The following is an 11,054-nucleotide window of genomic DNA, read 5'->3' as shown; positions in this document are numbered from 1 at the left end:
CAACAGGTTAGTTACTGTTCGTCTGTCCGCGCGACTCCTCCACTGCCTTTTGCAAAACTACAAATCCAGCGTGGGCGCCGGCCGCATTTTTGTCCGGGGAACCCCAGCACCCCTGACCCAGGCAGGGCCCCCCCCGCCACGCCCACCCCGAAAGAGGCCCCCACCCCTGGAGGCGGACCTGCGGTGGGGGGAGGTGGCGGGACTCGGCCCGGCCTCTGGGGGTCGGGTGTCCAGGAGCCGCCGGTCACGTGGCTCGGGGGCGGGGCGGGGCGGGGCGGGGTATATAGCCCGGCGCCCGGGGGCTCGTCCTTGTGAACGCCGCGCGGACCCGCTGGACTCTCGTCGCTGAGCTGCTGCTGGCCGGTGGGTGCGCGCCACCTCTGCGGTCCCGGTTCCTCGCGGCTCGGCCCCCTGCAGGCTCCAGGCTGGACGCTGGCGGCCGCGTGGCGGTTTCCGGGCCCCGGCTGAGAAGGGGCTGTCTCCTGGGCCTGCGCTTTCCAACCTCGCTTTTGTTCCTTGATTCAGGCTGCTTTTCTGCACGCTGCCTTAGTGCGGTTGTAGCTTCTTGTCTTGGTTGCGGGTAACAGTTTCCAGTCGTCCCGAAAAGACATTATTTAAAAGGAAACGCGTGAGAAAATCGTCTTAAAACAGAATTTTGTGGGGTACGCAGTGACAGACGGGCTATTGATGCTGGCGTCTGATTTCCGCCTTTAGCGTGGTTCTCATTTCTTGTAAAAGTGGGACCCTTGGCCGGAGGGTGAACTGATTGGCTCCGAAGTGGTGGGTTCTTAACTTTCCAGCTCTGCTGCTTAGCAGTGAGGCTGTTTTGTGTGGCTGTGGATCGTTGGGGACACTAAATTGACATTTTAAAGCGTCCGGAAAAGTTTCTCATTTCCGCGGAGCACCTCCTTTCTCGTGTGTTCAGTGTCCCCTGAACTCGTTTCAGTTCTTTGACAAAGAAGGAGTAACCACCGCCCCCCACCAAAATGCTCCATCTTGATCGTCCTGACTGTCCAAGATGTCTTCTACTTGGAATATCTCTTTAGTTTTACCATGGATTTTAACTTGGTTAGCATTTTTGTGGACAGATATTTATCTTCAAAAAGCATCTCTAATGTTCTGGTGGGGAAAACATTGAATTGAACACTTTAAGTGGGTGACTTGTACACGTGAGCTTTAAGAACCTTCTTTCAGAACAGTTTGCCCAGAGGAGAGCTCTGAGAGCCAGAGGGTGGGAAGAAATGCAGACTAAACTTGATCTTGAATTTTGCTCTACTTGAAATTAGCATTTGCTTCGGTTGGAGAATGAATCTGGGAGTCTTATTACAGTGTCCTGAACCAAGTTTCTCTTCTGCAGATTTTTTCTTTCTCCAGAAGAAAAATGGCATCTGTTGCAGTTGAACCACAGCCGGTATGATTTATAAATAGCAGTTTCTTGATTCCTTTCCCTCCCCAGTGTGTTTTGGAAGTTAAGCTCCCCCTCCTCCTTGGTTGCAGAGTGTGGTGACAAGGGTGGCCAACCTACCCTTGGTGAGCTCCACATATGACCTCGTCTCCTCGGCTTACATCAGTACGAAAGATCAGTATCCCTACTTGAAGTCTGTGTGTGAGATGGCAGAGAAGGGCGTGAAGACCATCACCTCGGTGGCCGTGACGAGTGCTCTGCCAATCATCCAAAAGCTAGAGCCACAAAGTGAGTTTTGATTTCCCCCTCAAAATTTAGTCCTATGTACTCATCAGGAGTGAGCCCGAAGCTGGCTTGAATATGGTGAATGCCAGTGTTATGCCTTAAGTACGCATCAGGGAATCCTCAGCCTTTCCTGAGACACATGCTGCCTTTCCCGAGAAACTGCCAGGTGGCCCTCATTGTTATAGAAGGCCTGCTTCATAACAATGGCAGATGTTATGATATTACCAAAAAAATCCCCCAGAGATGCTTCTGTGTTGGCAAGTGAGATCATATGGGGAAAGAGTGAGTGAACTGAAATAGCTGACTTCTTTGGGACTACACAGTATATGTGAACTGCTTTAAAAAAAATAAAATAAAATAACATCAGCATACAATTCAATGGCTTTTAGTATATTCACAGAGTTGTGTAGGCATCACCGTAATCAATTTTAGAACATTTTCATCACCCCGGAAAGAAACCTTATACCACTTTCTGTTTGGGGTGATGAAAAAGTCCTGCAAATGATAGTGGTAATGGTTGCACAATATTGTGAGTGAACAGTATTGTGAATGCCAGTGAATGTACACTTATACTCATTCACAGTCACTCCCCATCCCCCTCCCCCCACCTTAGGCAACTAGTAATCTACTTTCTGTCTTCATAGATTTGCATATCCTGGACGTGTAATGTAAATTGAATCATAAAATATGTGGTCTTTTGTGACTGGCTAGTTTTCATTTAGTATAATGTTTCCAAGGTTCATCCAAATTGTAGCGTCATATCAGTATTTCATTCCTTTTTAATATGGAATAATTTAATATTCTATTGCATGGATATATCATATTTTATTCATCAGTTGATGTTTGGGTTGCTTCTACTTTATGCCTATTATGAATAATGAATGCTACTGTGAACAGTTGTGCCCAAGTTTTTGTGTGCACATATGTTCTCAATTCTCTCGGGTATATACCTAGGAGTGGAATTTTCAATTTCTCCACATTATGAACTACTTTTGAATAAGGGTTTAAGTCATTCCCCCAAGTGGTTATGTCATGGACTTTTAGGATTATACGAAACCTTTTAGAGATCAGTTTTCCAACTCTGCTACTTCCCAAATGAGTATAGTACTAGTTCTAGGCTTGGTCATTGTTGGGGGGTGGGGGGAGCTTGGACTAAAATCTGTGTCTTTTTAGGGAGATCCAGGGTGCTGTTAGCATACTGTTTCCTGGTGATAACCCAAAGTACACTGCCACCTACTGAATTAAGTGTAGGTGCGGATTAAACTAGCATGGAGATGCTAATTTTGAGAGTTTTCATATACCTCGTTCCCTGAATGAGGGTTCAGGTGAAGCCTGGCTTCTCTTGGCATTAACCTTAGGGGACAGTTGATGAGTAAGAGGCTTCTTGGCCCGCGTCCTACTTGGCCTGTCACTGCCTCTGCTTGCTGCTCCCCCCACTTCCCGCACCCATATCCTTATTTCCCTGTCAGTAGAAGAAAGTTGCCAGAAACCTGGCAAGAATCTTCTTTCTGGACTAGAGAAACCAGGCAAAGTATTGCATGGTAAATTTTTTTATAGTAAGAATGAAGCCTCAAGATATATATTCACTCTTACCCAGACTGTTAACATTTTCATCATTTGTGATTCTTCTAGTTGCCATTGCCAATACCTATGCCTGTAAGGGGCTAGACAGGATTGAGGAGAAACTGCCTATTCTGAATCAGCCAACAAACCAGGTGAGCTTGGGACAAGAGTGCTGAGGCTTGCCACCTGACATTTTTAAGTTTTATCTGTTTAACACAGGCTGTGCAGACCATAAACAGGTAATACTTGTTTGTTCCCTCAACCTTGGATATATTTTTGAAAGAGTAATGATCACTCCGTTACCTCCCGAACAGTTGTCAGGTTGTCTTAAGAAGCAGAGATGAACTATCCACCTTTGGGCTAGAATACCTTTAGTCTGATCTCTGTTAAATTTGTGGCTTCATCTCTGTAGGTGAAATTGCTTTCTCAAATCACTGATTCCCATGTGGTACTGGATAAATGCAGAGGTGGTAAATAGAGCCTTTTCTCACTTGGTACCTGAAAGCACATCTAGTAGGATGGAGAACTGACACCTCTGCCTGTGTTTTGGCCTGGCGCTGTGTGCATAGGGCCAGGTGTGCATGATACCTATGTCTATACTTATAGGCATGCATGAGGGCCTCAGTATAAGCATGTCAATGTGGAAAATGCCATTTTCTCTAGAGTACTCCTTGTGCCTTAATTACTATAGGTTCATCTAGTGTAAAACAAAAACCAAAAAAACCTTGGGCCTCCCTGGTGGCACAGTGGTTAAGAATCCACCTGCCAATGCAGGGGACATGGGTTCAAGCCCTCGTCCGGGAAGATCCCACATGCTGTGGAGCAATTAAGCCCGTGCGCCACAACTACTGAGCTCGTGCACCACAACTACTGAAGCCCATGTGCCTGGAGCCCGTGCTCTGCAACAAGAGAAGCCACCGCAATGAGAAGCCTGTGCACTGCAACGAAGAGTAGCCCCCATTTGCCGCAACTAGAGAAAGCCTGCGTGCAGCAACGAAGACCCAACGCAGCCAAAAATAAAATAAATTTTAAAAATTAATTAATTAGGAAAAAAAACTTGACAAATTGACAAATTTTTTATCTGTTTCCCTCATTTGGTCCTCCAACAACCCTTGAGTGGTGGCAAGTAGGGTACTTATACCTGATAAGGAAATTGAGGCTCATCAACTCTCAGTGACTTGTCTAAGACCTACAACTAGAAAGTAAAAGGGCCAGATTCATTCTTTAACTCTTCAACTATGCTACCTTAGTTAAGAACTTAACTAGGTTTTTATGCTTCTCACCAGCCAAATGATCTGCTTTTTTCCCTGTAGGTTGTGGCCAATGCCAAAGGAGCTATGACTGGGGCAAAAGATGCTGTGACGACTACTGTGACTGGGGCCAAGGATTCTGTGGCCAGCACAATCACTGGGGTGGTGGACAAGACCAAAGGAACAGTGACCGGCAGTGTGGAGAAGACCAAATCCGTGGTCAGTGGCGGCATTAACATAGTCCTAGGAAGTCGGATGATGCAGCTGGTGAGCAGTGGAGTAGAAAATGCGCTCACCAGATCAGAGCTGCTGGTAGACCAGTACCTCCCTCTCACCAAGGAGGAACTAGGTAATTGGATTTTTTTCTTGAAATAATGTTGTACATCTTTTTTTTTTTTTTTTTTCTGTGCCATGCAGCTTGTGGGATCTCAGTTCCCCGACCAGGGATTGAGCCCGGGCCATGACAGTGGAAGCCCCAGAATCCTAACCACTAGGCCACCAGGGAACTCCCAATGTTTTATATCTTAAAGCAATCTTTCTAAACAGCTTTATTGAGATATACTTTTATATACCAAAAAAATTCACGTGTTTTCATTCTAAATTTACAGTTATATGACCATCACAATCCAGTTATAGAATTTCTATCACCCCCAAAGATAAAAGATCCTTCATGCCTGTTGGCAGTCAGTCTCCATCCCCCCACCACCCCCACTGTCTGAGCAACCACTAATCTTTCTGTCTCTATAGTTTTCCTTCTTGAGGCACTCTTCAGTTTCACACTGAGTTGTATGTAGTAAGTCTTGAAACTTCCGGAGAAATTAGCCTAGAGAAATACTTTCTATAAATGGATTGTCCTTAATGGGCTGCTGTATAGAATCATTAAAGATTTAGTGCTCACTATGTGCCAGGTAAGAAGCTCTAGTGGGAAGAGACCTGTGTAGGTGACATGTGTCACACATAGGGATGTGTTCGGGGTTGCGAAGCCCAGCAGCAGACATGAGGCATCTTGGGAAGAGGGGTCCATGATTGCTAGATGGGTGAGTGGCATCAACAAAGTCAAGATCCAGGTGAGAGTCCAGGCCTTGTCACTTAGAGCTGTGATCCTGGACTTTTTTTTTTTTTTGGTCACTTCTATATAACTTCAGAAAAAGAAGCCAAAAAACTGGAAGGATTTGATCCTGTTCAGAAGCCAAGTTATTATATCAGACTGGGATCCCTGTCCACCAAGCTCCGCTCATGGGCCTACCAGCAGGCCCTCAGCAGGGTTAAAGAAGCTAAGCAAAAAAGCCAAGAGACCATTTCTCAGCTCCATTCCACTGTCAGCCTGGTGAGTACAACTTCCTTTAAAGGTATCTGAAGTGAGTTCATTTATTTCGAGGATTGGGAGTAAACATATCATGAAATCCAAGAATTTTAATCTTACCTTATGAACAATCCAATAGAAAAATGGGCAAAGAGTATACAGAAAACTCGCAGAAAAAAGAAAGTATAAATAGCCGAAATATCGATATATGAAGTGGCGTTAATCTTACTCTGAGGGGTCAAATTACTGATTCCGGTTTTGTCCAATGGCACTGGCAAAGTTAGATGCTGTGGGCGACGGTGTAGAGAAAGAGGAGTACTTGTGTTTTTGCACTTCCAGAGGATTCAAGGGACTCTTATAGGGAAGTTACAGACACACCTATGCCTGGAGCAGCTTTCCTTCTAGAAACTTATCCTACAGATAAGTATATTTGTTCAGAGTTGCAAAAGAGTATAAACAATGCACATCAACTAATAGGGGACTGATTACATTGATACATCACAAAAGACCACTGTGTAGCCATTAACGATTGCCAAGTTACAGAACAGTATGTATTGTATGGCCATTAGAAACCAGTTTATTCTTGGAAGGGGAAGTAGGTGGCTGGCAACAGGGAAGAGGAAGTTCGAGTTCCTTTCTCTTTTGTAATTTTATATTTTACACGTATTAAATTTCAGTTGCCTTGCCTGTGTTAAACTGGAAGTAAATTGGAGACAGTGGTTTAATAATTAAATAAGAGGCAATAAGTACTATGACTGCTTGATTGACTTACACATATTGATAACAAATAACAATGCTATCAGGGATAGGTCTCCTTAAAAACCAAGAATTTCTGTAAGAGTTGATGTTGGCTGATTTACATCATGGATCTGAGAACAGGCTAACAAGAATGTCTGACTAGTTTGTTCCTTTGTCTTCTTTCAACGTGTTCTAGATTGAATTTGCCAGGAAGAATGTGCATAATGCCAACCAGAAAATTCAGTGTGCTCAGGATAAGCTCTATCTGTCCTGGCTGGAGTGGAAGAGAAGCATCGGCTATGATGATACAGATGAATCCCACTGTGCTGAGGTGAGACAACTGAGACAGCCATCCACTACAGCTTCTGTAGAAGTTCTTACTATTAAGAACTTCTTACTAGAAACTTACTAATAAGTTTCTTATTATTCCTCTTAGAATACTCTTCTCTATCAAAAGTTTGAACAATACAGTGTACATAGGTTGCCTGTTACGTGACCGAAAAGCAAAAATGTGCAACTTTATCTAACAATTTACAGATAGGCATATTGTCCCTATCAGGATACAACTAACTGAGAAACACGGGCATTGCCCTTACAATGGGTACAGACTAAGTGAATACAGGCATCTTTACTGTCATAGTGTTTTTTTGATAGCATAAATATAGTTGCTATGAGAATAGTACATAGGAAGGGTACTAACTCAACCTTGGAGTGAGGATGGGTGAGTCAGATGGTTTGCTGGAGGAGATGAGTGGTAAGCTGAGACCTAAGGGGTGAATAAACTAGGTGAAAAGGCAATAAGGGGAGGAATGTTCCAGACAGAAGAAATAGCATATTGTAGTCCTAGAACGTGGTTCTTTGCATTCCAAAAGCTAGTATGCATTTGCCCTTGAAATCAATATTAACTGTTTGTTCATATCATATCTCACTTGAGGAGAGAATATCTAAGTTGCCCTACTAATATGGAGTGTATTTTCCTTCTGTCCGGTCTCCCTTGTTAGGTTTCTTCAGCTTAAGACCATGACCTTTGAAGACTCAGGCACTAGTTCAAATCCACACTCCAGCTGTTAACTGGGGCATGTTATTTCAACTCGAAGCTTAAGTTCATGTTTATGAAATGTGAAATAATACTGCTTCACTCAGGGTTGTTACGAGGATTTTAAAAAGTTAAAGAATCCACATGTGTGGTGGATGTATAACCAGCTGACTGTAAGTGAACTAATTCATACATAGGACTGTTGGATCCACTGCTAATTCTTAAACTTGTCTTACTTTCAGCACATAGAGTCACCTACTCTTGCTATTGCCCGAAACCTGACTCAGCAGCTCCAGACCACGTGCCACACCCTCTTGTCCAACGTCCAGGGGTTACCGCAGAACATCCAAGATCAGGCCAACCACTTGGGGATGATGGCTGGCGACATCTACTCAGTGTTTCGCAACGTTGCCTCCTTTAAGGAAGTGTCTGACGGCCTCCTCGCTTCCAGCAAGGGGCAGCTGCAGAAAATGAAGGAGTCTTTAGATGATGTGATGGATTATCTTGTTAACAACACACCCCTCAACTGGCTGGTAGGTCCCTTTTATCCTCAGGTGGCTGAGTCTCAGCGTGCTCAGGCCCAAGGTACAGCCAGGAGGCCCGGCAGCCTGAGCGCAGAACACATTAAACCTGTCCCTGTCAGCGATGCACAGGGCAGCCAGCCAGATGACACCTCCTCTTACGTTGAAACCTGCTAGACAACTCTGAAGTGGGGAAGCAACTATCGAGAAAAAAAGGTCCTCTATTGTAGTCATTGCCAACTGGATTAAGAGCTTTAAAGTTTCCACTTTAATGGATGAGTTCTGTTGTTTACTTGGCTGGAAAGAAAAGGATGATAGACTGTTCAGAGCCTATCCAGAACTCACGAAATGTCCCAGTGCAGTTATGGCCTCATTCTGTTGCCACTGTTGCTGTCTGTTTGTATTGAATAAAAACACCTTCGTGTGCACTGTTGTACGAACTCGTGTCTGCTCTCGTTTGGTCTGAGCAGGCCTCAGCACTGGTTTGTCTCACAATGCATGCTTGTGCACCCTCAGTTTTTTATTTTTCATAAGGGAATGGCCCCTTTGAATTCAATAAAATTCACTGCAGAATAGATCAGTTTTATGCTGTGTGTTACATGTGCTTTTAGTGTGGCTTTCTTGGAACTGCTTTGCCTGCATGACAGGGTTATTAATACACATGAATTCAAATTGGCTGTTGGGGAATTTGTAATAACATTGGAAGACTAATGTTAAAAATGGAATGTTTGATAACAGGTTTTAAACAAACTAAAAGCTAATGTTCCTATAAGAATTTTATTAGGTGGTGGTGGTTCCTTTCATTTGCCCATTTACTGGACCCCTGAGAACAGGTTTTTAAACTAGCAGAAGGAGCCACTTATGACTGACTGCCTTGCTGAAAAGAAATCAGAGCTGAGAGGAAGCAGTGACTCTGCATCAGTCTCACGTAAAGGTAGCAGTACTTCTTGCCAAGGGGCCATCTAACGTGTAAGGAATGAGGTTGTTCAGTGTCCAGTCTCAGCTGGACTTAAGGTACCATGTTGTCACATTGGGAGAAATCACTAACCTCAGTTGTGGGTGAGATGCCTTTAGAAGACCACATGAGAATAATTAGAAAAAAAAGACTTTGGGCCCCCTGTAGAAAAGGGTTCTTCCTACCTCCTACCTAGGGTGTCCAGACTTCTAATCCCCTCAATGTGGGTTAATTATTTAGGAAATATGGATCTCCTCATGACAAAGCTGCAGTATGCCAAACCTTTTCAAAAAAGCCAGTCTTAGAACTCGTGAAATAGAGCTACATGCTTCTGCCTGTCCTGCCCTTCAGCAGAACTGAAGTCTACGTCAAATTTGTCTCCTCTTTCTACCCTGCTTCACCCCTGTCTCCCCATGAAAACAAGGAAGCAGCGTATAACTTTACATGGACTTGTGTGAATAAACTTACCAAAGCTTACTAAGTTAGAGAACTAAATTATTCCCCCCTTGAGGTAACTCCAGGAATCAGTAAACATGTGAGCTCAGTTGGAGGGACTCCCTGAGATACTTGAAGCTAAGGAACCTCTGGTTTCTGGGACGGTGGACTGTCATGATTTATGGGCCTCCAGGGTGGAACCAGTCTATGCACTGGCCTGCCCATCCCCAGTGACTGGCTTTTCTAGAGACTCTACCTCTTAAAAAAATTTTTTTTTTTATTAGTCCAAATTGGATGTGATCCTGCTGTCATTTGCCTCAGAACTTCAAGGCTGGTATTTTGTGGTTGATTCTAAATGGTTGGAAAATTTATATACTACAGCTGTACCCAGACTTTCTTATACTGAACATAAACCTTTGTGTTTCCCCTTCATAAGAGTTATAGTACCTACTGAATTGCTTATGAAAAAGCGACTTCTCAAAGCTGTTCTTCATGAGCAAGACAGAATATAAAGAGACCTCTCTTAGTTTCTAGAAGAATACCACTGCCCTTGGTTTTGTCTGTCTGACTTTGTGTCTCAAGTTTGTGCCTACATGCATTTCATTTTGTTGTCAACATGTCTCAAAATTTGTGATGTCTTCGTTTTATTGTTGCATAAACTGGCAGTTTTAGTTTAACAAACTTTTTCCCAAAGAGGACAATTATTTTGAGGGGAAAAAAAGCTGACTAAGCCTAGCACAGTCTATAATTATGGCAGGTTCTTGAATATTTGGCTACATGAAGCCTGGCATAGTGTGCCTGAGTGTTCAAGCCTACTTCTTTCCTTTGCATGTAATTATAATATGAACTTTCTAATTAGTTCTGGGCAAAAAAAGGAACATGGTATATTGGCCATTAATGTCTTAGCCTTAGTTTTATCATCTGTAAAGTAAAATTAGTGATGTTTTTCAACAGATGGAAGTGAAGTGTTTGAGGATAGGGTGTCTTTCTATTTTGCACTAGTCATGAGGATACCTTCTGTGGGGCAGTGACACATAGTGTCTTTAACTGGCCAGTTCCAGAGTGAGTAGTGAGTATATAATATGAGATCATGATTGGGAAAATATATCCACTTTGATAAGGCATGATAGATACTGAAGGAATAATGAAGTGAAACAGGAAAAACTAAAATTTGATTTACCTGAGATATCCCTTTTAGAGTATCATTTAGCTCATGGAGATGACTGGTGAGGGAAGGAGGAATAAGGAGAAGGATAGATATTTGTGCACAAATCTAAGAAATGGCGTCTAAATGATGCTTGGGAGAGCAGGTGGGGGATGGAAAGGAGGGCTCTTGCCAGCCTGACCTTCCTGGGCTCTTGTGGACTTGAGACTGGGCCAGCTGGGCCTCAGTCCTGATCCAGCTCCAGGAGTGACCTAGCACAGAGGCCTGCATGGGTGATGGTCTTGTGAGATGTCCCTGCCTTATAAACCAAGGTATTTGTTGCTTGTATCTCAAAGGGCAATACCTTCATGCTTTAAATGTCCACCTTCCCAACAGGTATCCTATAATGTAGGATATCC

General features: G+C 43.7%; 1 protein-coding gene across 2 annotated transcripts; it reads left to right on the top strand.

The window, feature by feature from the left end:
- The first annotated feature begins 301 nt into the window (after positions 1-301).
- Positions 302-8,676, top strand: PLIN2 (perilipin 2). 2 transcript variants are annotated; one of them, XM_061199086.1, is made up of 8 exons: positions 302-363; positions 1,358-1,411; positions 1,498-1,693; positions 3,323-3,405; positions 4,567-4,852; positions 5,649-5,830; positions 6,741-6,875; positions 7,823-8,676. In XM_061199086.1, the coding sequence occupies exons 2-8, from the start codon at positions 1,382-1,384 to the stop codon at positions 8,276-8,278; spliced, it is 1,368 nt and encodes a 455-aa protein (XP_061055069.1). In that variant the 5' UTR covers positions 302-363; positions 1,358-1,381; the 3' UTR covers positions 8,279-8,676. The 2 variants fall into 2 exon arrangements, with proteins under 2 accessions (XP_061055069.1, XP_061055070.1); XM_061199087.1 differs by having other exon boundaries at positions 350-367.
- The last annotated feature ends 2,378 nt before the right edge of the window (positions 8,677-11,054 follow it).

The sequence above is a fragment of the Eubalaena glacialis genome, chromosome 9 (assembly GCF_028564815.1).
Source record: "Eubalaena glacialis isolate mEubGla1 chromosome 9, mEubGla1.1.hap2.+ XY, whole genome shotgun sequence".
In the NCBI taxonomy this organism is placed as follows: domain Eukaryota; kingdom Metazoa; phylum Chordata; class Mammalia; order Artiodactyla; family Balaenidae; genus Eubalaena; species Eubalaena glacialis.
Note: the sequence above shows the minus strand (reverse complement) of the source record. Positions and strands in the feature narration are given on the sequence as shown.

What these genes read in the sequence shown, in the direction of transcription:
- PLIN2 (XM_061199086.1), top strand. Translation starts at nt 1,382, where the DNA reads ATGGCATCTGTTGCAGTTGAACCACAGCCG. An exon ending in CCAAAAGCTAGAGCCACAAA is followed by an intron (nt 1,694 to 3,322) that starts GTGAGTTTTGAT and finishes TGATTCTTCTAG; the next exon opens with TTGCCATTGCCAATACCTAT. An exon ending in ATGAATCCCACTGTGCTGAG is followed by an intron (nt 6,876 to 7,822) that starts GTGAGACAACTG and finishes TCTTACTTTCAG; the next exon opens with CACATAGAGTCACCTACTCT.